Here is a 25,699-nt window from a genome sequence, read left to right as displayed (position 1 = left end):
TTGAACCCAAGTTTTCTGACTCAAATTTTATGATCACCCCTCTGTGATTTATTGTCTCTCATTAGAACAGGAATGTTGGGATCTGGATTTAGCACTGTTCCTTTTGGCCACTAGTTAGAAATTCTTCTTTTACAGAAGGAAAATCTTTTAAAGTCCTGGAGATTATAGGCTTTTCTTCCCAAGCCATTGTTTTAGGTAGGAAATTTTAAAAGATAGATTTTAATAGTCTGTTAACTTGCTATTAAATCTGTAAAATGTGCATAAAGCACTACCCATTATAATACCTGAAATGGTTGCACAAATATAAATTCTTGAACAAGGGCCTCATGCCAAATTAAATGAAAGAGATTTTAGAATGGAACAGGATTGAATTGATGTTCAAACAAAAAGTAGGTGCGCTAACTATGTTCAATAATGTAATATGGTATGCATCATGACGAATCTGTGATTGGTATCAGAATTTCTTAAATATAGCCGTTTTCCTGGCCATTAGAAATGAAATGAATGGCGATATTTGATTAGAGAATAGATTTCATAACAGTAGAGAAAGTAGAAATCAAGGCAGGTATAGTATCTCTATTATTAGGCCCTTTTAGTCCCTTTTCTTCAAAAGAACATATCTTACAGAGGTAAATGTGTATGCAGATGACATACTTATATTTTGGGACCAAAGATTATAATTTGATTAACAACTGTGATTTCTTTTTTGTTTGTTTCTTTCTCTAAATACGACTCGTTAGAAGAAGAACATGCTGACGGTGTGTTCTGCAATGCACACCAGAGGATCTACCTCTGCTGTGTGCAGTTACCCTTAGAGCTTGGCAAAAGCACCAGTGTGTGTGGCCTAAGGGCCCCTGCAAACCATGCTTATCCTGGGTGGCTGGCTGTGGTGGCTCTGAGAACCTCTTCAGTCTAAACAGAGTGACAGTACATGTGAGGAGGGACAAAACTTTTCAACTGCTAGAAAGCCCTGAGCACTCTCCACCCCTGTCTTTGGTCTTAGGCTAGCAATGAGCTAGCTCAGCAGGAACTGAACTGGCTCAACCAGAGGGCTGCTAGGTCTCCAGCTGATACTTAGGCTCTCTCCCTCAGCACTGATGACTGAGCTCCTGACACACCCCTTTGGAGCAAGCCCATTTCCCTGGGCTCCCCTTAGTATCAGTACTTGATTGTCAGCTGTTCTCTTCCCTACTCCACACTTTTCTATAGATCTGTAAAGTGATTTGGGGGCCGCATCCCTCTGCTGGAGTACCACATATGGTACATCCACCTGCTCTGAGCCCAAGCTCACTTTTCTGTAAGGTAAGAGCTTGGGAGACTGCATACGTTTTGCCAATTCTTTGCCTAGAATTCTCCCTAGTGGGCTTTCTTTGGGTCTGTACCTCGTGTCACTGGTGGTTTTTGTCCCCATCCTCTGGCTTTATAGTACGACACAGCAACTCTTCACCAGATAAATTACAAAGAATGATAACATATGGAAATACACAGGTGATTCTCTTTCTACAGTGTGATCTCCAATTCTCAATACACCTACACCTAAAAATATTAAGCATACATTTTGTTAAATTTGTGCCTCATTTCAGGTATGTTTATTTACATAAATCTGATCTTTCATCCTGTGTTGTGCTGCCTTTACCTGTCAGTACGCCTTGATTTAAAACAAATGTCAAAACTTCCTAACAGCTTCTTTTTCAATGAATATCAAATTCATGTTGCAGTTTTTTTTTTTAGTTTAGATTCTGGTTCTTTTCTGAGGTTCTGTGATTTCCATAGCTTGTTGATTAGACAGCTAGCTCCTGTCAGTGCAGTGTCTGAGTCCTGATTTAGGGGAAAAATCATCTTTATCCTTCCATCTCACTCAAAGGACCTTGCAGAGCCTCTGAAACAATAAAATAATGGCACCTAATGTCTATAGAGCATTTTGTAGGTTCTGAATACTGTTTTAATCACTTCACACATATTAACTCACTGAATCCCCTCAACAACCTTAGGATGTAGGTTCTGTATTTAGGTTGAAATTGCCATTTCTGTAGGTCAGAAAGTCAGGTATTGGTGATTTCATGTGGTTCAACCTAACCCATCTAACCTGTTTTACAGAGCAGGAATCTGAAACACTGAGACAACATAATTTTCCCAAGGTCACACAGGCAGTTAGTGACAGAACTGGGATTTGAGGCATGACCAAAGATAGTTAACCTCCTAAATCTCTTTCACTGACAGTCTGGTTTCAATGTTTCTATGATCCCAGATTCTCAAAGTCGTAGCGAAAACTTCTCAAGGTACTGGTGTTGATTGGCACTGGTATTACTGGAAGTAAATGGCCCTGTTGGGTAAATCAGAGGCTGTGGTGCATTTTCCCCGATGATTCCCTGTATGTGCCCTGTGATTTCTTTACTGGCAGAGCTAGTAATCAGCAATGACAATACCTTCAGTAAAAGAGGGAGTCATATGCCTTCCTTTTTTCATCTACTTTAATGTCTTATACATACTCCACTCTAATTTTTAGTGCTAATATTGTACTTACTCAGGTTATTTTATCAGTATTAACGATCTTCCAAAAGATCATTGAAAAAGCCTTGAAAAGTTGGCATTTACTAAGAGGGGAAGCGCTAACATCAGAAATTTAGAATTAATCTGATGAACACATTGGGATGTATCCCATTTTTATTTTCAGCCCCTCAAGGACAGTCAGAAAGACTTCCTAAAGTCTGATGATAGTAATATCATCTTAACCTTAGTGTCTGATGATATTAAGCAGAGCTCTAATTCCAACCAAGCAGTAGTTTAAATGCTTACGAGTCTATAAAAGGCAGATGCGGACCAGATTGAATGGCTGAGTTATTGGAGGAAAATCGTTTGGAAAAGGACCGAGAATTTAACTGTCAGATTTACAAAGCTGAAAAAGATCATCTATTCTAAACCCTTCATTCTGGGGCTTCTGATTTGCCTAAGGTTGCACAGCTGGCCAGTGGTCACTCCTGCTTCTCACAGCACTTCCTCTCCACCTCAGGTCCTTCTGCCTTTCACAGGGAAACAGCCTACCGAATCTCTTTTCAATCACAAAATATAAGTACATCTGAACCTTTAGAACTATTCTGAGAATTAAACAAACTGTTCTTAGTATGGATTGATTTTTGTTACTCATTTGCTTCTCAGAGTATTTTTAAATTGAAACTATGGAAATATTAAATATTAGTAAAAGTTTTTTTAAAACTGCAATCAGATCTTTAGGAAAACATTTCAGCCAAATGCATTTAACTAAAACATTTATCTGCAGATAGCTTTCTTTATTTTTATTCAAACTTTCAATTGATTGATTTTACGTGATGGATGAAACATTAAATGCTCCTTGACTTAGAGCTTTCCCTTTCTCCATCATAAATTGACGTTTTTGTGGCTCCTTTGTGCTGCAGCATTCAAAACTGCCTTTTTAAGAAGTAACAAAAAAATAGTATTTGCTACAGTCAGCAGATGGTTGTCACATTTTGTTTTCAGTGCGCCTTACCACTTAATTTTGTTTTGTTGCAGAATCAGAGGTTGCCAGTGAAGCATCTGCTATAGCTTATGGCCTAGGACTGGAGCCACTGCTGATGGCACATGCTCAGAACAGCACTAATCTAAAATAAATGTTTAATAAGCTAGCCATAGAAGCACCTGGAATTTTTTTTCTTTAAATTTTACAAAACTGTATGAAAAATTTGGAGGTTAGAAACAATTCCACGTGAGATTCGACTTACACATTTTAATGTAGTTTAGTATATGAAAAATAATGCTTTTTTTTTTTATCGTTTGTGAATTCCAGCTCATCAAGGTGCTGTACAAGACCAGCCATGCCAGCTGCCAGTGGAAATCGATCCTCTCATAGGTCTGTCACTTCCTTCTCTCTTTGCGATTCATTAAGCTCTGTATGGTGGCCCTGAAGTGTAGATTACAGTTGTTTTTCACTTGCTGGTTGCTGGGAATGGAATTTTCCTGATAAACCATTTGCATGCAAATTGGAATGCAATGAGCTGTGGCTATGCTGGTATTTCATCAACTCCCCCTCGTTGGTTTGCCTAATTTGAACAGGCCTAGGACGCGTGTCACTGAAAATTAATATGGATGCTGTAATAATGTGTGATTGAGAATGCGCATGAAGTTCTGTCAGGATAATATTGGATCTTTTCATCACTCAGACTTGTTGATGAGCAGGAGCGAGGCTCGTTATGATGAATTGGTGTACCAGTAATGTGATGGAGCTTCTTTGCTCGGGAAATTTTCATGATAACAGTGGGGTTCTTAGCAGCACTGTGTTGAGAAAAATAAAACTGTAGTGCCAGGGTTTCATCATTAAAGGAGATCAGTCCTTTCTTCCTGGACGCTCCATTCAATCTGAGGGGATTAATGTGCAATTGCAGAGCAGTTTCAAAGTTGAAATATATGGCCCAGCCAATGGCAGTGTTAAGGTATTTGTATTCATTTTCCTAGGGTCCTACAGCCCAATAAATTGCCATTGGAGGTTAAATTTGTTCAGGGTGAAAAAAAAAAAAGAAAAAAGGAGGAGCCCAGAAAGAGCCATTGGGATGAAATGACTGTCTGCAGCAGATGACTTAGAATATATAATTGCTGTTGTGCTTTTTGAGTAGGTTAGTTGAAATCTCCACTTTAGCATTTTTCAGCCTATAGTGGGGATTTCAAATGTGGCCCCACTAAGAGTGTTAAGCCTTGATATTGAAGATTTTAGTCAATAACTTTTAGAATAAAAAACTTAATTACCTAGCTGCAGGGGTGTGCTACTAGCATGGATGTTTGGCCTGCAATTTTGTCAAATTGCCCTGGCACAAGTAAATTTGTTAGTATTTTAAAGTTTTTAGATAAAGCATATGAATAAGCTCATTGATTATTTTAAAATTCAAGGTGTTCCCTTTGTGTATGTCACCTTTTTTTGTCTTTAACACCATTGTTTCAGTGGAGAGCTAAATGACCACCATTTGCAGATTAATTATCAAGATGAACTAAAGTAACCTTAAGCTCAAAACTAAGTCTTTCATCATTTCCCCAAATATAAGCAGAAATCTAAGAAGTAACTATCTATATGAAGGATAATTACTACCCTGCTTCCTAAATCTTATTTTGCTTTGAGTAGATATGATTTGCTGTATATTTTTTAAAAACTTAAATCCTCACTTGGGTAAATTTTTAAGAGTCAGGAAAATAATAAAACCCATTTACTATGCTACTTAAAGCCTGATTTCTGAAGTATAGAATCATTGTTTGTCTTAAACCTTGACAATGAATATCATATAGCATAAAGTCTAAATTAATTCAGAAATTGTGACCCTTTAGACAAGGCATGGTGAACTTTTTTGGTAAAGGGCCAGATAGTCAATATTTTAGGCTTTGTGGGCCATAGGGTCTCAGACACAACTACTTAAGTCTGCTGTCATAGCACAAAAGCAGCCACAGACAATATATAAACAACTGAGCATTGCTGTGCTCCAATAAAATTTTATATACAAAAACCAGGCACAAGCCAGATTCAGCCTGCAGGCCATAGTTTTCTTCCCTACTCTAGATCATTGGTCCTCAGACTGTTTGCTCCTGTATCCCTAAAATAATTGTTTAAAACCACGTACCTTCTCACACATTTTTAAGTTGGCATCTGAAAGTTTAAATGTGACATCATCACAAGCTTAAGTAGTTACAATGGTTATTGTTTTGGCATAGTGTATAAAATTTTAAATACATCCAGTAGAATCTAAATATCAAAGTCACTTTGAGAGTCAGCATTTTCTGTTTTAAAAAGTGCATGAAAAAGCTTTTAACATTTGAAAATTTTACGTATTCCTTTCTCATCTTGAATTTATATTTTCATTGTACTTTCCTTGCACAATTTTATTTTAACTTTAGAAAATTGATTACCCTACTATACTGTTTTCAGCAATAAAAATATGTATGTAAATGTAACATTGAAATTTCCTGTGACCATAAGGCTCAGCTCAAAAAGTTAATCTGCATTGAGTTATTATAAATATTATTAATACACACTTATTACAATTTAAAATTTTAATAAATATTATTGAACATAAAACACATTTATTGGAAATAGGAAATACAGCTTTAATGAAATGAATAGGGCTTTTCTGTTCATGTATTCATGGATAAACATTATTTGTTGCTGAATGAGACAGAATTTGTCAACAGTTCTAATCTTTTGGGTTTTTTTTAATAGATGGAAGCTTTGAGGAATGTTACATAAGAAAATAGATGGGAAAGGAAAGAGTCTTATTTTAACAATGTCATTCAAATCTTTGAACTCTTTCTGAGTTATGTGACGAAATTCACAGAGTGATGTATTATTAAGGATTACTTTTACGGTCTATCATTAAATAACCATTTTAACAATCTGTCACTGAAACTTATTTTTAATGATCTATCAATTGACAGCATGATTAGATCCTCCTTCCATTTTATAGAAAGCAATGAATTGGAAACCACCTGCCCTGCAGAATGATTTGATACCTAGGCGTTCACCTTCCAGCATCACATCAGTATTTTGAATTGGCCCCTTTTTACTATGGGGCTTTACTATAAAAGCACCATAGTAAAATTCTGTCTAGTGGAACAAGAGCATGTAAAAAGGGAGGTAAGAAAGGAAAACTCACAGGAGAGTTCTCAGGCAAATCTGTTTTAGGCAAGAGAACATATGAAAGTTGAGGAACTAGAAATTGATTCCCTTAAAACCATCTGTGCCTGTGTGTCCCTTGGGAAATCTTATACCCCAAGGGATATGCATGTCCCAGTTTGAAGACTGCTTATCTAGACAAATATACCTAATTTTCATCAAATAAAAATACTTTCCGTATGGAATCTTAGGAAGTTTACTAGAGAAAATAAAGAGAGATAAAGGAAAGGCAGTTGGGAGATTATATCGATTGGATGGATGGATGGATGGATGTGGGGTTGCAGTGTTAAATTATAAGTAAGCACTTATTTGGAAAATAGGTCATCTGAATGCTGAAGGGGCATCAGCCTTTACCCATGGGTACTTTGTGGTCATTCAATTCAAAATTATGCACATGCCCAGATCTGTCAAATTAGGTCCTGCCAGGAAATCATGCCAAAAAGATGAGTGAAGTTTGTATCGTAGGAGCGAAAGTCATATAAACATTGGCAAAAATAAACATTGTTATAATTTTCATGTGGAATGAAGAACTGTAGTAACCAGTATAGAAAATACTACATATCTTGTCTTTAATTGCTAGGTTTCTTGGAATTAAAAAACTAAATGGTATCGCACAGCTTCACTGCAGTGAGATGCTAATGTCTCTCCATGATACACTATGATACATAAAAGCTTTTTTCATCTGCCAGCAAGTTCCCTTTGTGTGGAAGGAGGTAGGGAGTGATTCTCGGCTAGAAGTGGCCCTTTTTACTACCGCTATCACTTACTAGCCCATTAATCTCCCCAAAGTATATGAAGCCTATTATCAAATAGTATCTAATAATCCTACATGGTTAAGTTGTATAGTCAGACACTAGCAGAATTTTGCAGTATTTCACATGTATATGAATATGTTTGCTGTGTTGCGTATGCCATGAGGGCGAGGGATATTTTATTCCTCTGTATTCCAGCACAGGACTGGAGAGTATTTTGAACACTTTTTTCTTCCATATTACTTTCTGAGCCTTCTATTGAATTGGCCGTATTAACTTAGTTACTACATACAATGAATATAACATAGATATATTTCTTTTTTTAATTTTTATCAACAGTGCATCTATGGTATTTTTTCCCCAAAAAACTGCAAACTATGGTACAAAGAACATAATAATCAGAGGCAGAAATTTATTTTGTTTGTTCTCATGTCTGGTATGATCAAGTTTCTTTAGCAGTGTAAGAACCATAATTTGTATTGGAAAGTTGGTGATGAAGTAACTCTTAGATCACTAGCAACAAAGCTTTCTACCTGTTTGGCTTCATAAAGCCAAAAAAGGCATCTCAGTGAGAATTCCTTTGCTGATAATGACACACTTGATAGTGTATTTCTGGAGGATTATTACTCTTCACACGTGCATGATGTTGCTCTGTGTCTGACCTTGTGCCTTGTGACAAAGCCCATCTCAGGTGCCCTGTAGCGCTTTGAAAACACACTGCCAGACTGGCTTGTTTTATTGCTTGCGGGAGTAAGAAAGTGGCAGTGTGCTATGCTTTGACTTCTTCAATTACAAGTATCTTTAATAAATAGTCATTTTACCCTTTCCTTACATGCAAGTGCAGCTGTAAACAGGGGAAATGGGAGTTCACATGTAGTCAAATTAAAGACCTGTTAAAGCCAAAGTAGTACAAGATGCTACAATATTTCAAATATATGACATTTATATTCTAGTATCTCTTCCTTGTGACAAAAAGTTAAAGGTAATAGATTGTCACAACATGAATCCATTCTCATGACAGTAGATGTAATGAGATTGTCAGAAACACAAACCTAACTGTGATGCGATCTGGAGATTCTAATCTAGTTTGGTCCTGCCCAAGAGCTAGAGAGCATGTTCTGAGAATTGTATACTATGTATTTTAAAATTGTAGTGTATTATTGTTTCTTTCCTCTAGGCAGAATTTCTTACTGAGCTGTCGAATTTGGCTACCCCTGTTCTTCCGACAATCAGATTGAGTTTTCCTACTTGGTTTCTCAAATATTACTATATTGAATATTAAAGATCAGATATTCTTATCCTGGAATGTATTGTCTCTCCTCCCTCAGCCCCAACCCCCAGTATGACAAACTATGGGATTTCTTTGCGCATGTGGGTTTAGGAGGCTTTTTTTTCTTCCTCTGTTCTCATAGCCAGCAATACAGGAATGCACAGGAGGCAAATCACTGACCTTTTAGACCAAAGTATTCAAGTGCATTCCCAGTGCTTTGTCATCACTTCGGACAACCGCTATGTTCTCCTCTGTGGCTTCTGGGATAAGAGTTTTCGAGTCTACTCTGCAGACACAGGTAACTTCATCATTTCTTCATCAGTGAACTAAAGTTTATGACAGGTGATGTTCAGAGGCTTGAGAATGCTTTCTCATCTTCTTCCCTCTAAAAATTACAGAATTCTAAAATTTGTGAAATAAAGACAGTTTTCTCCTTTCAAGTAATAATCTACTCTGTAGTCCATTATTAAGTTAACTTCAGAATGCTTTTAAGAGGCAGTTTTTGGTAGGCTTGTCTCCCAAGCTTCATACTTGCAGAATGAACGATTCATTTCGAAAGCATATCCTGGTATGTAAATACTATATGCACGTGTATATGCATAATCTTACGGCAAGTGCACATACTTATAGGTGTATTTCCCCACTTTAGTGTTATATGAAGGTTATTTTTTTCCCTACTGGAAATTCTCATTAAGTGTATTTCTTGGGAGCAGATATCTTGCCTCCACACAATTCTGCACAGAATCTTGCTGAAAACTACACCATCATGAAGGAAAGTAGCTGACTACTGATTTTATGTGTGACAGGAGGTCTTGTTAAAAATATAAAAGTTTAAGTATCGGACTTCCCTGGTGGCGCAGTGGTTGAGAGTCCGCCTGCCGATGCAGCGGACGCGGGTTCGTGCCCCCGTCCGGGAAGATGCCATATGCCACGGAGCCGCTGGGCCCGTGAGCCATGGCCGCTGAGCCTGCGCGTCCGGTGCCTGTGCTCCGCAACGGGAGAGGCCACAACAGTGAGAGGCCCGCATACCGCAAAAAAAAAAAAAAAAAAAAAATTTAAGTATGTATATTCATTTGCATGCATCTTCCCAAGGGACAAACCAAACTCAAATCAGTATTATTACACAATATCCAGTCCAGTAAATGGTTGTATATTTTTGCATATAGGAAATTGAGAACATTGAAAAATTTAATGGAGTCTCTTTAAAGTATTTTAGAAACTGTTAGAGGATGAAGTAAACTTATAGTAAATATGTAGTTGTATATTTAAAATAATTAAAATTAGATATTAATGCATTAGAACTTGATAGATACTGTGGAAGTAGATAGTTCAACTAAAACAAGGATCTACAAATAAATATCTTGATTAAATGTTGTGGGATAAGAAATTTTTAAAAACGGAAATTTCTAGTTAATTGTTTTACAGCAAATCATCTTTCAGTTATGTTAATAATCTCTATAAAATATGTGAGTCCATGCTCCTGCCTTAGTAAGTATAGCATATTAAAAAATTAATTCTTGGGCTTCCCTGGTGGTGCAGTGGTTGAGAGTCCGCCTGCCGATGCAGGGGACACGGGTTCGTGCCCCGGTCCGGGAAGATCCCACATGCCGCAGAGTGGCTGGGCCCGTGAGCCATGGCCGCTGAGCCTGCGCATCCGGAGCCTGTGCTCCGCAATGGGAGAGGCCACAACAGTGAGAGGCCCGCGTACCGAAAAAAAAAAATTAATTCTTGGTTATCCAAGGAGTTTGTCCTAGGTATATTTTGATGATAGCATTGTAACAATAGCAATGAGAGAGTAGGGGAAAATAGTTAAATATGTACTGTGCATAGAATAAACCCTAGAAGTTGTTTTCAGGCATGGTCCTGTTTAATTTTTGTTTTATGGAATTGATCTAATTTTCTCGTAATTTCCATCTTTATTCTGTAGAATAAAGAAAGAAAGAAAACATTATCATTCAGGTCTTTCTGATTATTTGGGTTTTTACTAGATGTTTAGGTCTGTGAGGTTGATTACTATTGAATCTAAAACTCCTCTGGAACTCTTTAAAAATGCAATAGGGATTGAAAAGCTTTCCTAAAATATATTTATTATTATAATGAATTTTCTCTGATTTAATTATCAGATTTAAATTTTAACCTTTTCTTTCACTATTATGGTAATGACAACCTTGGCATTATTTGACCTCAAACTGTGGTCCCTTCTCACACAAACTTTCAGATTAAAATTGTTACATCCTCTCACAAGTTTTCCTTAAACATTCTTTTAGATTGCATATTGTTTTTTATACATTAAAAATTATTTTTTTAAAAAAATTATTTTTTAACTCACATACAGTAAAATTGATTTTTTTGGTTATAGTTCTGTTCGTCTGGGCATTGTATACAGTTACGCAGCTGCCACCACCACCACAGTTAAGACGCAGAGCAGCTGAGGTCCCCCAGAACCCCCTGTGCTGCCCTTTTGTGGTCAGCCCCTTCCCTCAGCTTACCCCCCTCAGAACCGCTGATATAGCCTTCATCCCTATAATTTTGCCTTTACCAGAATGTCAGAAAATGGGATCATATATATATCAGCCTTTGGTTTTGACATTTGAGGCTTTTTGAATTTGTTGACATTTCATACCGTTTTAAAAAGACGTTGAATATTAATATTTGTAAAGTAAAGCTAACCTCCCTTTTATATAATACTAATAATTAAAATAATTCTTGTAGTCACACAGTTCCCTAGAATTTACAGAATTCCTTCTTTCTCATACATGATATTGTGTCAGCCTGACAATAATCCTATGAGATACAACAGGTGTCCTTCGCTCCATTTTTCAGGTGATGAAACCGAGGTTTAGAAAGGGTAAGTAAAAAAAAAAAAAAAAAAAAAAAAAGAAAGGGTAAGTAACTTGTTGATATCTGCATAGATAATGGTGCTAGAACTGGGCATTGGAGCCAACTCCTCGGACTTCAGGTGTGGCATCTTTGTGACTATACCATGTTATCTCATATAAGTGTTACCTGTTTAAAAACTAGGTTCCTAGAGCATCTGCCATGTTACTTTACTTAAACTAGATGACGTTCCTTCCCCTTTCCAAAAGCCTTCTACTTTATTACTTTTTAAAACATGCATATGCGTGTGTATGTATAAAACATTTTCTAAGAAGTAGCCTCATTTTAAACTTCATTTCAGTGGGACTGACTTACCACGTACACTAAAAATATTTATACTTGCCAGGAAAGTTGTGAAAAAAATCTCAAATGATAGTTCTAATATCTTTCTTAGTATCTTGTATACAAACTCTGATGCTAGTTTTATTTTAAATTATTTAAATTTTATACGTGTCTGTGTTTTTATGATAATAGGAATATTAAATATTTTCTCCTAAGTTTGGCGGAGACACAGGGAAAAATTGTATGATCAATAATATATAATGGCATAGCTATCACAAGTGTTGAATTCAATTATATTTTGGCACATAAGCCAAAAAAAAAAGTCCTTCTCTTATTAGATTTGGCGGGGCAGGGAAGCGGGGGTAGAGAGAAACACGGTTGTAACAGGAAATTCTTTAAACATAAATCATGTTTTCGGGACACAACCAGAACAGCAGAGGCAACAATAAAACCTTCCCTCGGCAGTGGGAATTATTTTCAGGCCACATTTTAGATTCAATGGTGCAGAGTCCTGAGCTTGAATTTTTTTTACTTGTAGCACAGCTGTCAAATAAAACATTAACTAGAAAATTTGTTCTGTCAAAAAGAAGATATTCTAGTGCTTGTGGTAATATTTGATATTAGTGTGTGGAGAGGTGGACTGGTATTAAACGAAACAAAAAATAAAGGTTGAGGAACACTTATGAGATTATCAGAAAATAATTTACCAAAAAGAGCAGCAGGTATTTATATGCTGTGATTTATTTAGGAGGAGTGAACCTCAACCTCATAGCAATAACAAATATTGCTAAGGAAGGCTGCCAGAAGAGGAAAAAGCAAACTGAAAAAAATAATGTTTTCCAAAGTTGAGCCCAAAGGATAAATTATAGAGAATGAAGTTAATTTGTATTAAAATATGAAACTCTTTAGATGTAAATACTTAAATGTCACTCCCTCATCTCGATCTTCCAAGCAAATAGCTGCTCCTTTGCAAGCCTCCTGGCGTACGTGGAGCATTTGGGTTTCCTGTATGCCATGACCTCAAGTACCTAATTGTAGTTGCTTTACTCATCCTCACTTCTACAACCCACTGAATTGATGGGTATCACATCTTAAATAGGCCTACTCTAAATAACCCATTTAAATCACTCCTGTAGTTGACATGCTCTCAGCATTTAGTATAGGCTGAGGCAGAAGTCACTGTACATACAGAAGTCAAAAACATAATCACATTATGGGGTGTTCAGTTTTTTCAGTAGTTAAAACTCACTGATTTAACCTTCAGTTTTCGAATGAGAGTGCATTCAGCTCCCTAACTTTTGTCTCATCCTTAGTAAGGCCTGCCTCTAATCTAACCCCACCCAATTTACCCCTAAACCTCTCTACTTTGTCCTTCATATAAATTGTAAATGATGCAAAAATTATTAGATTTTTAATATTTAATTTGCTTTCTTCTTTTCCATTTTTTTATTCTAGAAAGTCTTGACTTCTTCTTACCATATCCTTTATTGATAAAAGCTAATTTTTAAAATGAATGTTTTGGTGTTAATTTAAAAGGTTGAAGAAATTCAGAAGTGAACATTTTTAACATTTAGCAGTTAAAATACCTGCTTTGACTAAAGTCTTTATCCATAGGAGAAAAAAAATGTCCTTTATTAATTTTGCAATTTGAGATTGATATGAGTCTAATCTTAAGTTACTCTTAGTAGACTGTGTACAAGAGAAAACACTGTATTTGACTTTCCATCTGATTTGGATAAAGTACATCTCAGTATTTTACTTGTAAATGTGCAGACTTTATAATAAGCTTTGGGTTTATTAAAACCAATAATTTAAAAAATTTAGCGGAAATACTTTTAGTTCTATGTATTGTTATCTTGAAAAGTTTATACATGTAGATACATGTAGATACCAATACTTAATTGAGACCTTAAGCTTTAGAATAGGTTATGATGTGTTCCAAGTTAAACATATAAACTTTTTAGGCATACTTATTTTTTTCCAGCTTAATGGCTTTTATCTTGAACATCTGAATTGTATTTTTTATGACCCCACTGAAACGCTTATTTGAAAAAGAAGAAACACTCATGCTGAATATTAAGGGTAGACATTCTATGACATTCATTTGTAGATTCTCTAGACATTTCAAAGAGAAACGTTAGCTAGAAACTATAGGGAGAGAGTGGAAGGGCTGCTATAGATATTTAATTCTTTAAACAAGTTTGTGAGAATTATAAACACCGTATCTGATTAAGCAAAACAAATCTAAACGGTTTTTTTCTCACACTATTATATGAACAGTTCATCCTGTGTTTAACATCCTAGATACACAGTAAGTTTACCGGATACCCCCGTCCTCACCCTACGCCTAATCATTACTGTTAAACCGTCATAATCTTAATTTCATCATCCTCCCGCCTCCCCAGGAACTTTCATCCTTCAGGCAATTAAAACAAAGAAAGAATGACCTGGCTCAGATTGTGGTGACAATATGTTAGTTCTTTTATCAAAATTTAGTTCATGTAAGCCTGATTTGAAGAAGCTGGGGAAGGGTAAGCTGGGACAAAGTGAGAGAGTGGCATGGACATATATACACTACCAAATGTATAAAATAGCTAGTGGGAAGCAGCCGCATCGCACGGGGAGATCAGCTCGGTGATTTGTGACCACCTAGAGGGGTGGGATAGGGAGGGTGGGAGGGAGGCGCAAGAGGGAGGGGATATGGGGATATGTGTATATGTATAGCTGACTCACTTTGTTATACAGCAGAAACTAACACACCATTGTAAAGCAATTATATTCCAATAAAGATGTTAAAAAAAAAACAGAAGCTGTCCAAAGTGGCTAATACTGTCCTTGTATAGATCACTGAAGAATAGAAGAAGAAATAAATAGGCTTTACTAATTCAGAGATGGGTTTGTATTAGTGAAGTTTGAATGATAGAGTATCTACAGAAAGGCAACTAAGTTTTGCTTTGTTTTGAATCATACAGAGTAACTTAAGTTGTTGAAATGGTTCCAAATAAGGGTTTTCCTGGGCCTGCTTTAATCAGTAGACATGATTCATTTGTAATTTATAGGAGCTATGTATAATAACATTATTAGTTGAAATAGTTTTAACATATGTCTTAAATGTGACTATCACTCTTCAATTGATTTTGTGGTTGTTGTTAACTATTCAAAGAAAACTTTTAGGTTGGACCAGGTCAAATTTTATTATAAGATCGGAATTATCAGAATCAGATTAATACAACTTCATTATCTTCTTAAGTGAAATGATCACTGGAAATTTTTTCAATTTTTTAAATAGCAGTTTTAAAGAAAATTGTTTTGTATTTCAGGAAAATTGATCCAAGTGGTGTTTGGCCATTGGGATGTCGTCACTTGCCTCACTCGTTCGGAGTCATATATTGGGGGAAATTGCTACATTCTCTCAGGGTCACGTGATGCAACCCTTCTGCTCTGGTACTGGAATGGAAGAAGCAGTGGGATTGGCGATAATCCAGGCAGTAAGTACAATTTATTTTATAAGTAAACTTTTACAAGTGATGTATAACATTTTGCAGTGAGGTTACCTATTTCATCATGGTGAAAGTGAAACTGAAGTATCAAGTAGTTTTAATTTCTTAGTTATAATTTAAGAAAGGTCTGGATAGCCTTGTTATTAACATTTTGTGACCATTGATAATTCAAATTCAAGCATGAAATCTCAGTTTTCATGTTATCGGTTATTCTTATGATCTGAAAATACTAGTTCTTCACTGATAATGGCCATCACCAAATAAAATAGAGGTGTTTCATTCACAAACAATAAGATGTAACATAAAAGAGCAATCACACATTATCTTGTTTATTGAATTCATGTTTTAAAAGAGCAAAAACATTGTAATTTCATGGAAACAAACCAGTCTTTAGAAAAAATATGCTTTCATTTACGTATCAAAAGATAAAACAGGTCATAAAAGGCCAATACGGAATATTCACATTGGCTCTTGGTTTTTCAGATGGGAAATTAAAATGTTCACCAACAGCCTTAAACATCTTTATGAAACTATGCTGAAGGCAGTAAAACAAAAAATGTGTAACCATTTAAAATTGTAATTCACAGAAGGCAAAAAAGGAAGCAGCTACCATTAAAACCAGTCACACACAGCTGCAGAAAAGAAATGGCTTTAGAAAAACACATTAAGAAGTAGGAAAAAACAATTAAAGGGACCACATGAAAAATGAGAATTTAATTAAAATGATTATGACAACACTGAAGAGTTCCTGCAAGAATAGCTTTAGATTTTTACTTCATAAGGTAGAGCATTTTAACTGCCCTTAAATATTTAGTTTCTTAATTTAAAGCAAGTTGCAATGTATTTGGTTAAGGAAGGATCATGTTGTTCCTGATGACTTTACCTGAATACTGTGGTACTTACTTCTGTCCCTCAGTCCCAAATTATAAAACAGTCTGAATATGTTTAAGTCCATCATATTTTGAATTGACTTCTTAAAGTTATGCTTATTAAATGTATATTATTTGTATGAAAGTGAAACCTTCTAAAAAAATTTACTCAAGAGCCAGTACAGTTTTAAAAGAGGTATATGCAAAGTATTTTTAGCAACGTTGTGTCTGCTTTGTATGTATTTTGTTTGGTGTGGTGGTGAATCAAAGTTTTTATTTTATGAACCTAATATGTATTTCTTATTTTAATCAGGACAGGGGTAATTCCCTGTACTAATAGAATATGAAAAGTAACTTTAAGGCTGTGATGCTATGGGTAATACAGTCTTTATAGTCAGATCAAACTTTATTATGTGTATCTATATGGGGAAGTAGTGTGTATCTCTCATATTTACACAACATCCCATTTTATATGTAATTACAATAATTTTAAATATGTAAATTTCAGGGGTTTTTTTTTCACATTCTTTTGAGAAATACTTCGTGTTCTTTTCATTATGGAGTCTTATATTCTGCTCCTTTCTGGCCTTTTAGGATGAGTGACTACTTTCAATTTCTTTTTTTTCTGTTTCTATAAATTCAGTTATTGAGATTCACTAAGTTATCTCAGACAAACCTAGATTTGACATAGGTAATAAGTATACCATTTTGTTATTTACGTGAAAATATTTAGGAAGAGCTTTCTTTTGTTTTAAAATCGTGTGAGATGTTTCATGCACGTATAGCAATCTAAATGAAAAAAGGATATTTTTTTGTTTTTTGTTTTTTTTACTTCTTTGACCTAACCATGTTCTATATGTCATTACCAATGGGTATGTTGAGAAGTAGCTAAAGGCTACTTCTCTAAACCTAGCTACACTTGTATGTAATTGTTGTTACATTTCAAAAATTTAAGTATATTATAAAACTAGAAATATTCAGCTTTTCCAGAAGGGAGAAATATATATATATATATATATATATGTTTAAATACCTTGTAAATCACCCTAGAGATGGTTTTTACATGTATGACATTTTAAGAAATGAATCAAGTAGGACTGACCAAATTGTGGAGTTTAGAGTGAAACAAAGCTAAGTTCTAAGCTTTGCTGTGCTGTCTTGTCTATGAAATGAAAGCAATAATAGTAACTGACTTAAGGTGTTATCAGAAGCACAGAATGCTTAGAACAAATAAATCACCACACACACCATCTTGCTGGCATTAGAGTATATATTATAACGTTCTTTTTTTCATGAAGCACTTCATCTATACCCTCATTGTCTGCAGTATGGTGGACAATAACAGTAATGCTGGTAATGAAAAGGGAAAAAAAAAAGAAAGAACGTAACAGGACATCTAATAAAAATTTTAGAAAATTATAATGCATCTTGACTAAATTAAATTACCTTTCTCAAAGTGAACCTCAGCCTTTTTGGCCCTTTTATAACGTCTGATGTCCCAATTTAATTTTGCTTTAGCTTTGAAGGATGAATCTGGGAAAAAGACAAATAGGCACTTTTACATATAATGAGAATTTCCACACATTAGAATAGAAAAATGAACAAGCCAGTCTAAGCTTTTCAAACGAAAATGACAAACAAAAACAAAGACATTTTTACCGCGTGTGAACTGTTTTAAACATTCATGAGAGCTGGTTCGGATTTTATAAGCCTGTGGCTCATTGATGGCTCCGTGACGCAGCCGCTGAAGTCACAGCTTTTCAGATGAGGAATTTTAGGTTATGCTTATTTCTGTGTTGTATCTCTTGGATGAAATATAATTGACTTTTAAGAAATAGTCAGGCTTTTATATACATAACGGCAGTGTGGTCTCTAAATGCACACAATGCCTCAACTTAAATTTTTGAATTTAGACTTTCTTCTTGCTTGGAAGGAAAATGGGTAAATTTTTTAAAAACTAGGCTATTGCTTTTCCTGCATTTTATAGGTCTCATTCAAGTATTTAGCTTTTTTAATTTTAAAAATAATGAGAATAAGCTAGTAATTTTACTTGCTAGTGTCATAAGCCTATGCCATTTTCTCCAAATCTAATATTAATGCTGTAAGTAAAGTTGTTAGCTTTAGTACTATTTTTTTAAAAATCATGTTATCCACTGTTAATAAGCACATTGTTCAGATAAAATCAGGCTAATTCAAACTGGATAAAACCTATATATAGGATAACTTGAGGCTTTTAAAAGGATGCACATGTTTTATGAAATCTGCCTAGATTATGTAGCAAAAGCCTTATTTTCCTATATGACAGATAGTGTTTCACTTTTGACTCTATTGTCTTGTGATAGTTATCTCCTGTGGGATGCAGTTTTCTTAATGAGGAGAAAAATTAAGATAGGATTCCATTTAGTTGTAGATTTTTTAAATAAAATTAACCAAGAACATTTCAAAGAAAGACGTTTTCTACATGGAAGCATCTCTCTCTTTGCCTTAATATTCTGTGTGTTTTAGAACTGAATCTTGTCCACCAAAATGCTTTTCTTGGAATACTCATTTTTCTCTCCAGACTGTACATTTCCAAATTTTGAAGGAAGTGTTCCCTGATGCATTCAATTGACATTTAAAAACTTTAAACTTTAAAATGATCTTATAATCAAGGTGAAAATTTACAAAAGAGTTATTTATCCACTATTTTCATATTGTATTAATAGATCATAAACTTAAAATCAAATACTTATTAAGCACCTAAAAGTAAATGCTTATTAAGCTTTTTTAGGTATCTGAGTAATTTTTTTAAAGCCACAGTTGATTAGCTTTAGAAGAAAATGGTCGCTGACTATGAGGTGTTGCATAGATGCTGTGTAGTAGTTCAGTAAAGTAGTTTTCCATTCTCGCTTTCTGTTTTTGATTTGATTGAAAGGTGGCATTTTTTTTTCCTCTTTGCAATCAGACATGCTAATCTATGTCAGCTTTCTCCTTTATGGGAATGGCGTCTACTGAAAAAAAAAAAGTTTTTTTCATAACCAGATTCTGTTCTTTAAGAATATTTCAGCACCGTCAATTAGAAGGAAGGTTTTATTAACCATAAGGCTAGCACAAACAGACCACAGAGCTGTTTTTTAAAGTACTGTATGCCATAGCTGCCCTGCTTTTTCTCTGTCTAAAACTTCATTTTGTTATACTCTCATCAATCACTTAAGTCATTACCGTAAATCCTACTGTTGTTAATTTTACTAGTATCACCCTAATGAGACATTCCTGCTATAATTAAAAATGAATTCTAACTTTAAGGCATTCTAAATTTTTTTTAATGAATTTAGAATGATCTTGCCATATGACCATAAATACCACTGATATACATAACCTACTCATCAAGTCTATAAGAAAAGTGGTATCACAGTATGTCCAGGTGTGACTTATTTACTGGTAGCCTCTGTGCACATGTGCTTATGCATATGTATATTTTTGTGCACATATTTAGGAATTATGTTCATCGTAAAGCCTAATACGCTTTACTAAGCTACCGATAAATCCTTATTCTTTGTCTTGCCAGAAATATAGGTGGATGTAACACAAGCAGTATGACTCCCTGTAAGTAGGCGTCCTAGAGCACCATCTGCTGGATGCATTTGGGGACTTAATGTTGGTAAAATTGAAAATCAGTACTTGTCAAAACAGGTGTACTTTGTTTTTAATTGCCTGTGATGTATTATTTATGGTTCACAAGTGTCAAGATGTGTACATCTGTGTTGAACCATATGAGTTTGTAAAAGAAATAACTTTCTGATTTTGCCCTGCACTAATCTGGATTTGGAATGTTATAATAAATATTTTGTTTAAGGAAAAAGTAGACACAATATATACCTAATGAAACAAAGCATCACAGTTTGTCATGAAATAAGCTCTTATTAATCGCAGGTCTTCAGTAAGCTACAGTTGGAGAAACTTGTTTAGATGATATTTTAACTTTAGTTTCCTTATGTTCACTAGATTCTGAATATGAAAGCAACATTTGAAACATAGCTTTTTTATATCTGGGATATGACTCCATCTGATTCTTTGTCAAGAACATGAGTTCTTATATGTATCTCATCAAGAACTTTCCTCGTGGCCCTACTTTTGGTTTGCACTATTGCACTAACACTAAGATTGCCCTGTATTTTTCTTTTTTCCTTGAAGAATTCATCAAGCAGTGTTTGAAGCAATATGTTGGCAGTGTTCAACTTCAGGTGACATTAAAACTATGTCTATGAAATTCTCCAGAAGGTCCAGGATGTTTAGTGCTCCATGATGTAACGCAGGCCCTCCCGTTTCAGCAAAACAACTCTGTATTTACTGCTTGTAACTAATAGTAGATGTGGTAAAAGGAATTATATTCATATGGCAAATGAATACAACCTTAATGTGCACCATATGCAGAGTGGTGGGGTGATGTGCCAATATGGCACATTTATTTACCTTGTTTAGTTGCAGAAAAAAATGACTATACCATTCAGCCCGTAGGCTCTGACCATATAAATATGGGAACAGAAGAACTGATGATTTATGCCCTCAAATTGGAACTGAGTATCTTCATATGTAGGCTTTAATAGTGCAACATCAAAGAAAATTGTCTAATACTTTATGCTCAGATAGGAAATTTAATTTCAAACAATGGCTGGAATTAACCATTAGTTAGAAGGTACAAATTCTCTCTAGTCAACTAAGTATAGTCTCTCGAAGAAAATGGTAAATGTGTCTTCTTTCATTTAATTGAGACTGAATATACTCTGAAATTACAAGCTGCTTCCTCACCCACCTTCCTTTTTTAAGCCTAAAATCGGGAGCCTTCTGCTTTTAGAATGTTGCATGTGAGAGAGAAAGTGAGAGGGAGATTACTGTAGAACTACTAAGGATTCGTTTAATGAAGACCTCCTGGAACAGCATGTTAGACCGACTTTACCACCTTCCAAAGAGTTTGCTTCTTTAGAGAAATTATATGACAACTTTGTGCATGTGTACCTCGTGTTGTACTTTAGATAGTCCTGAGAATTCATGAAAAGAGACCCATTTTTATATGAAACTAAGTATTAAATTCCTCTGATGATTTCTTTTACAGTTGCCCTGTTTTCAAAAGTAACTTTTTTCACATTCAAAGAGGTTTGGTCAGACTTCATATTTTGGATTTGAAGTGTTTTTAGGTAGGAAAAAAAAATCCTTAGAATTCTTTCTGCCTCTTCTAGCTGAGGTCTTCATGACCGTTGAGCTTTTTAGCTTTTCTTCTCATAGCTTGTAACTTTCTACAACTGAGAGATTGCTTTATTTCCTTAGAGTGAGCAGGGTCAGGATGTTTCTTTTCTTTTTTTTTAATTGAGATATAATTGACACATAACGTTATATGAGTTTCAGGGGTACAACATCATGATTTGATATTTGTATATATTACAAAACGATCATCACACATAGTTACACACTTTTTTCCAATGCTGAGAACTTTTAGGATCTACTCTCTCAGCAACTTTCAAATATACAATACAGTATTATTAACTATAATCACCATGCTGTACATTACATCTCCAGGACTTATTCACAAGTGGGAGTTTGTACCTTTTGACCACCTTTGCCCATTTCGCCCACTCCCTACCTCTGGCATTCTGTTCTCTGTATCTATGAGTTTGGTGGGTTTTTTTTTTTTTTTAATTCTACACGTAAGTGAGATCATAGAGTATTTGTCTTTCTCTGTCTGACTTATTTCACGTAGCATAATGCCCTTAAGGTCTATCCATGTTGTCACAAATGGCAGGATTTCCTTCTTTTTTTGTGGATGAATAATATTCCATCGTGTGTGTGTGTAGCATTTTGTTTATCCATTCATCTATCAGTGGACACTTAGGTTGTTTCCATGTCCATTGTGAATAATGTCCATTCACATTTGTGAATAATGTTGCAGTGAACATGGAGGTGCAAATATCTTCTTGAATTAGTGTCTTCATTTCCCTCAGATAAATACCTAGAAGTGGAGTTACTGGATCATATGGTAGTTATATTTTTAATTTTTTGAAGCACCTCCATACTGTTTTCTGTAGTGTTTGCACCAATTTACATTCCCAGTGCACAGGGGTTCCCTTTTCTCCACTTTCTTATCAACACTTGGTATTTCTTGTCCTTTTGATAAAAGCCATTCTAGCAGGTATGAGATGTATCTCATTGTGGTAAGCATTTCCCTGGTGATAAGTGATGTTGAGTACCTTTTCCTGTACTTGTTAGCCATCCATATGTCTTCGTTGTAAAAAACGTCTGTTCAGAGCCTCTGCCCATTTTTAAATTAGATTGTTCTTTTGATATTGAGTTATATGAATTTTTATGTGTTTTGGATATTAATCCCTTATCAGGGATATGATCTGTAAATATTTTCTCCCATTCCATAGGTTGCCTTTTCATTTAGTTGCTGGTTTCCTTTGCTGTGCAGAAGCTTTTTAGCTTGATGTAATCCCACTTGTTTATTTTTTACTTTTGTTGCCTTTGCTTTTGGTGTCAAATCCAGGATGTTTCTAATTAGAAGCTAAAGATGTGAAAACCCTCTATACTTTTCACTAGTGGCTTACTTATGTATCTTTAACAAAGGAACCTTAAAAATGTTGAGGACAAATTACAAAGAATTTCATGTGGCTTGGGTATTTAGGATAGACAGATAAAAATAGTTATGTTTTCATTTTTCATATATTTTCATATTCATAAGAATGGTAATAGTACTTTTCAAAAAATACGAACAAGATTTCCTTTCAACAACTTTTCTAAGTATCTGCATTCTTTTTTGGAGGCAGAGTTTTATAATGTTTATGTTTACTAGACACTCATATACAGCTACAGGAGCTATCAGTGAATTAGAGCCAAAAATAAGCCCGTCTGTGGGGAATTGGCAAGTGAAAAAGTCTCAAGAAAGTAGGATAAAAGAAGTACCTTAGTTAAGTAAAGTTTGATATGTCCACACAATGAAAGACTGTACAGCCATTAACGTATTATGCATTATGATACTGACATGGAAGAATATGCTCTCTGTATTGTTAAGTGTAAAAGATCACCAAACTACATGTATAATATGATATATTTTAAGTGTCTGTGTGTGTATACCTTGTATGTATGTATGATTTACTATATACATATATTTACTTAATATTACTATGTATATTTACGTATAGAAAAAAATCTGGAACAATAACCAGTAAATGTTAGCAATGGTTGTTTTTAGGTAGTGGAATTTAGAGGCAGTTTTTCATTTTCTTCTTCATAATTTACTAAATTATATGAATGTTTTATAATGAGCCTATATTATTTTGATAATAAGAGACAATAAAGATATTTTATTTGGGAGGAAAATACCTAATTATTGTAATGTACCTTCCCTTCCTGCTCTAGGCTTCATGCCCTAGTTGTATCAGAATTAAATGGATTGTCAGGGAAGGTTGGAAAGTCTAAGAAAAGGAGGAATGGGAGAAATCAAGGTATAATTTCTAGAAATGAAGGTATATTTTCTCCCTGACTGGAAACAATAGTAATGAGAACCATCTCTAATTGGCATTTATGTGGCACAGGATCAGATATTATACTTTTGCTGGAGAGAAGGTCTGCAACAGAGCGTGAAAATACTGCTACTGCTTGTACTACTAGATGATACTTATTGAGCGCTCACTACACACCAGGCACCATCCTAAACACTTCACGTAGTAACTCATTAATCCTCATTGTAGTCCTGGTATTATCCTTGTTTTATAGATGAGGCACAGAGAGAGTATTAGTATGTCTCTACTTTCTGCCCTGGGTTTTGAAGTTCCTAGATCTTACTAGAACTATGAGAACTTGCCCAAGGGAGGTGCCATAGCTAGCAATGCTGTAGCCGGGATTCAAACCCAAGCACTCTAGGCCAGAGACACCATTCTTTTTTTTTTTTTGCGGTACGCGGGCCTCTCACTGTTGTGGCCTCTCCCGTTGCGGAGCACAGGCTCCGGACGCGCAGGCTCAGCAGCCATGGCTCACGGGTCCAGCCGCTCCGCGGCATGTGGAATCTTCCCGGACTGCGGCATGAACCCGTGTCCCCTGCATCGGCAGGCGGACTCTCAACCACTGTGCCACCAGGGAAGCCCCCAGAGACACCATTCTTAACCACTAAACTGTACAGCATTTTTAATTTGATTTCATTGGATCGTCATCTGTAGAGAATTTGATACAACCTTGTCACTAAAGCCATCTTAGGATCTGCAAAGGACAATATAGAGATAATTTTGTTAGTACTGAGTTCTTAAGACAGTATATGTCATGATAGGATTTTGTACTTTTTAAATATTACACGTTAGGGTTATACTTTAAGTATACAATTGTTGGTATATACTCACACAAACCCATTTTCCAATGTAGTCTTAGAAGATGATTCCATTGTCATAAATTTATGTATATATGTTTAAGTTTATATATATAAGTTTATATGAGATATATTAATATATATATCATAGAAGAGGAGAAAGGTTATAAATCAAGAACTTAGTATTATTGTTTTTTGTACCAATATTGTATTGTCTTGCATTACTAATTCTAACAGTATTTACAAAAGGAAGCTACCAAATTTTACTGTTGGTTGTCACATCCTAAATGCAGCTATGGCTTGTTTTCTGTAGTGTATATGTTTAACCAAATCAACATTTTTCCACCAAAAAGGCCATAATGAAAGGAGAGGAGAGGGAAGAGTTGGTAGAGATGGACTAAATAGAACAAACTCAAATAATTTCTCTTTGTATAATTAAAATGTAGTGTTATAATTCCCATTGAAAAATTAGGAAGTTAGTGGAAAGATTTAAGACATTTAACAACTAACCTCATTTCCGCTTCAGAAAAGCCATTTCCTCTCTCGATTTACCATTATGGTGTGAGCCACGTAAGAAACTTTAGTATTCAATTTTCATGTGAATTTTTTTGTTGATGAATGTTTACAGTAATCAAATGTAATTAAAGTGGAACAGAAGGCATGTGCAAAACAAAAGTATCCAGCTTTAGGAAATGGCTGGCATGTATAACACCTAGATTTTCTTAAATCTATATATACTTAATAACTTAATTATATATTTAGGTCCTTAAACAAACTTACGTTTTCTTTCAAAATGAGTACTCTATTGAAATGATTTTGTTTTTTATGTCTCTAAGAGATCAGATGGTATTAGATTTTACTAACCTGGAAAATTATATTGGTTGTTTTTATTTTAGAACTTCATTAATTGATGGTAAATATTCATTTTATATAAAAATTAAGTTGTAATAAATAGTTTGGACTTCAGTACATCTTTTTGACCTTTCCAATAATAGGTATTTATAATTATAATTAGCAGGCTTATAGTAAGGTCAACAAAACCTGACCCAATGACAATTTAAAATCAAACCATTTATAAATACAAGGTCATATTTTATTCCCCTCCTTGTTTCCACAGTGCATTGCACATAATACATACCCAGTAAATGTTATTTAG

The 25,699-nt window shown here is 34.9% G+C and overlaps 1 protein-coding gene across 6 annotated transcripts in view; it reads left to right on the top strand.

The window, feature by feature from the left end:
• Positions 1–25,699, top strand: part of LRBA (LPS responsive beige-like anchor protein) — a 747,970-nt gene that overhangs the window by 704,973 nt on the left and 17,298 nt on the right. For all 6 annotated transcript variants that reach the window (XM_029235039.1, XM_029235041.1, XM_029235037.1 and 3 more), the window contains 3 exons: positions 3,803–3,865; positions 8,829–8,984; positions 15,166–15,333. In XM_029235039.1, coding sequence (XP_029090872.1) covers positions 3,803–3,865; positions 8,829–8,984; positions 15,166–15,333 — 387 coding nt within the window. The remainder of the gene's footprint in view (positions 1–3,802; positions 3,866–8,828; positions 8,985–15,165; positions 15,334–25,699) is intronic.

This window comes from Monodon monoceros, unplaced genomic scaffold, assembly GCF_005190385.1.
Source record: "Monodon monoceros isolate NGI ecotype Baffin Bay Population unplaced genomic scaffold, NGI_Narwhal_1 Super_Scaffold_20, whole genome shotgun sequence".
Classification (NCBI taxonomy): Eukaryota; Metazoa; Chordata; class Mammalia; order Artiodactyla; family Monodontidae; genus Monodon; species Monodon monoceros.
This window is presented reverse-complemented; position numbering and strand designations above follow the sequence as displayed.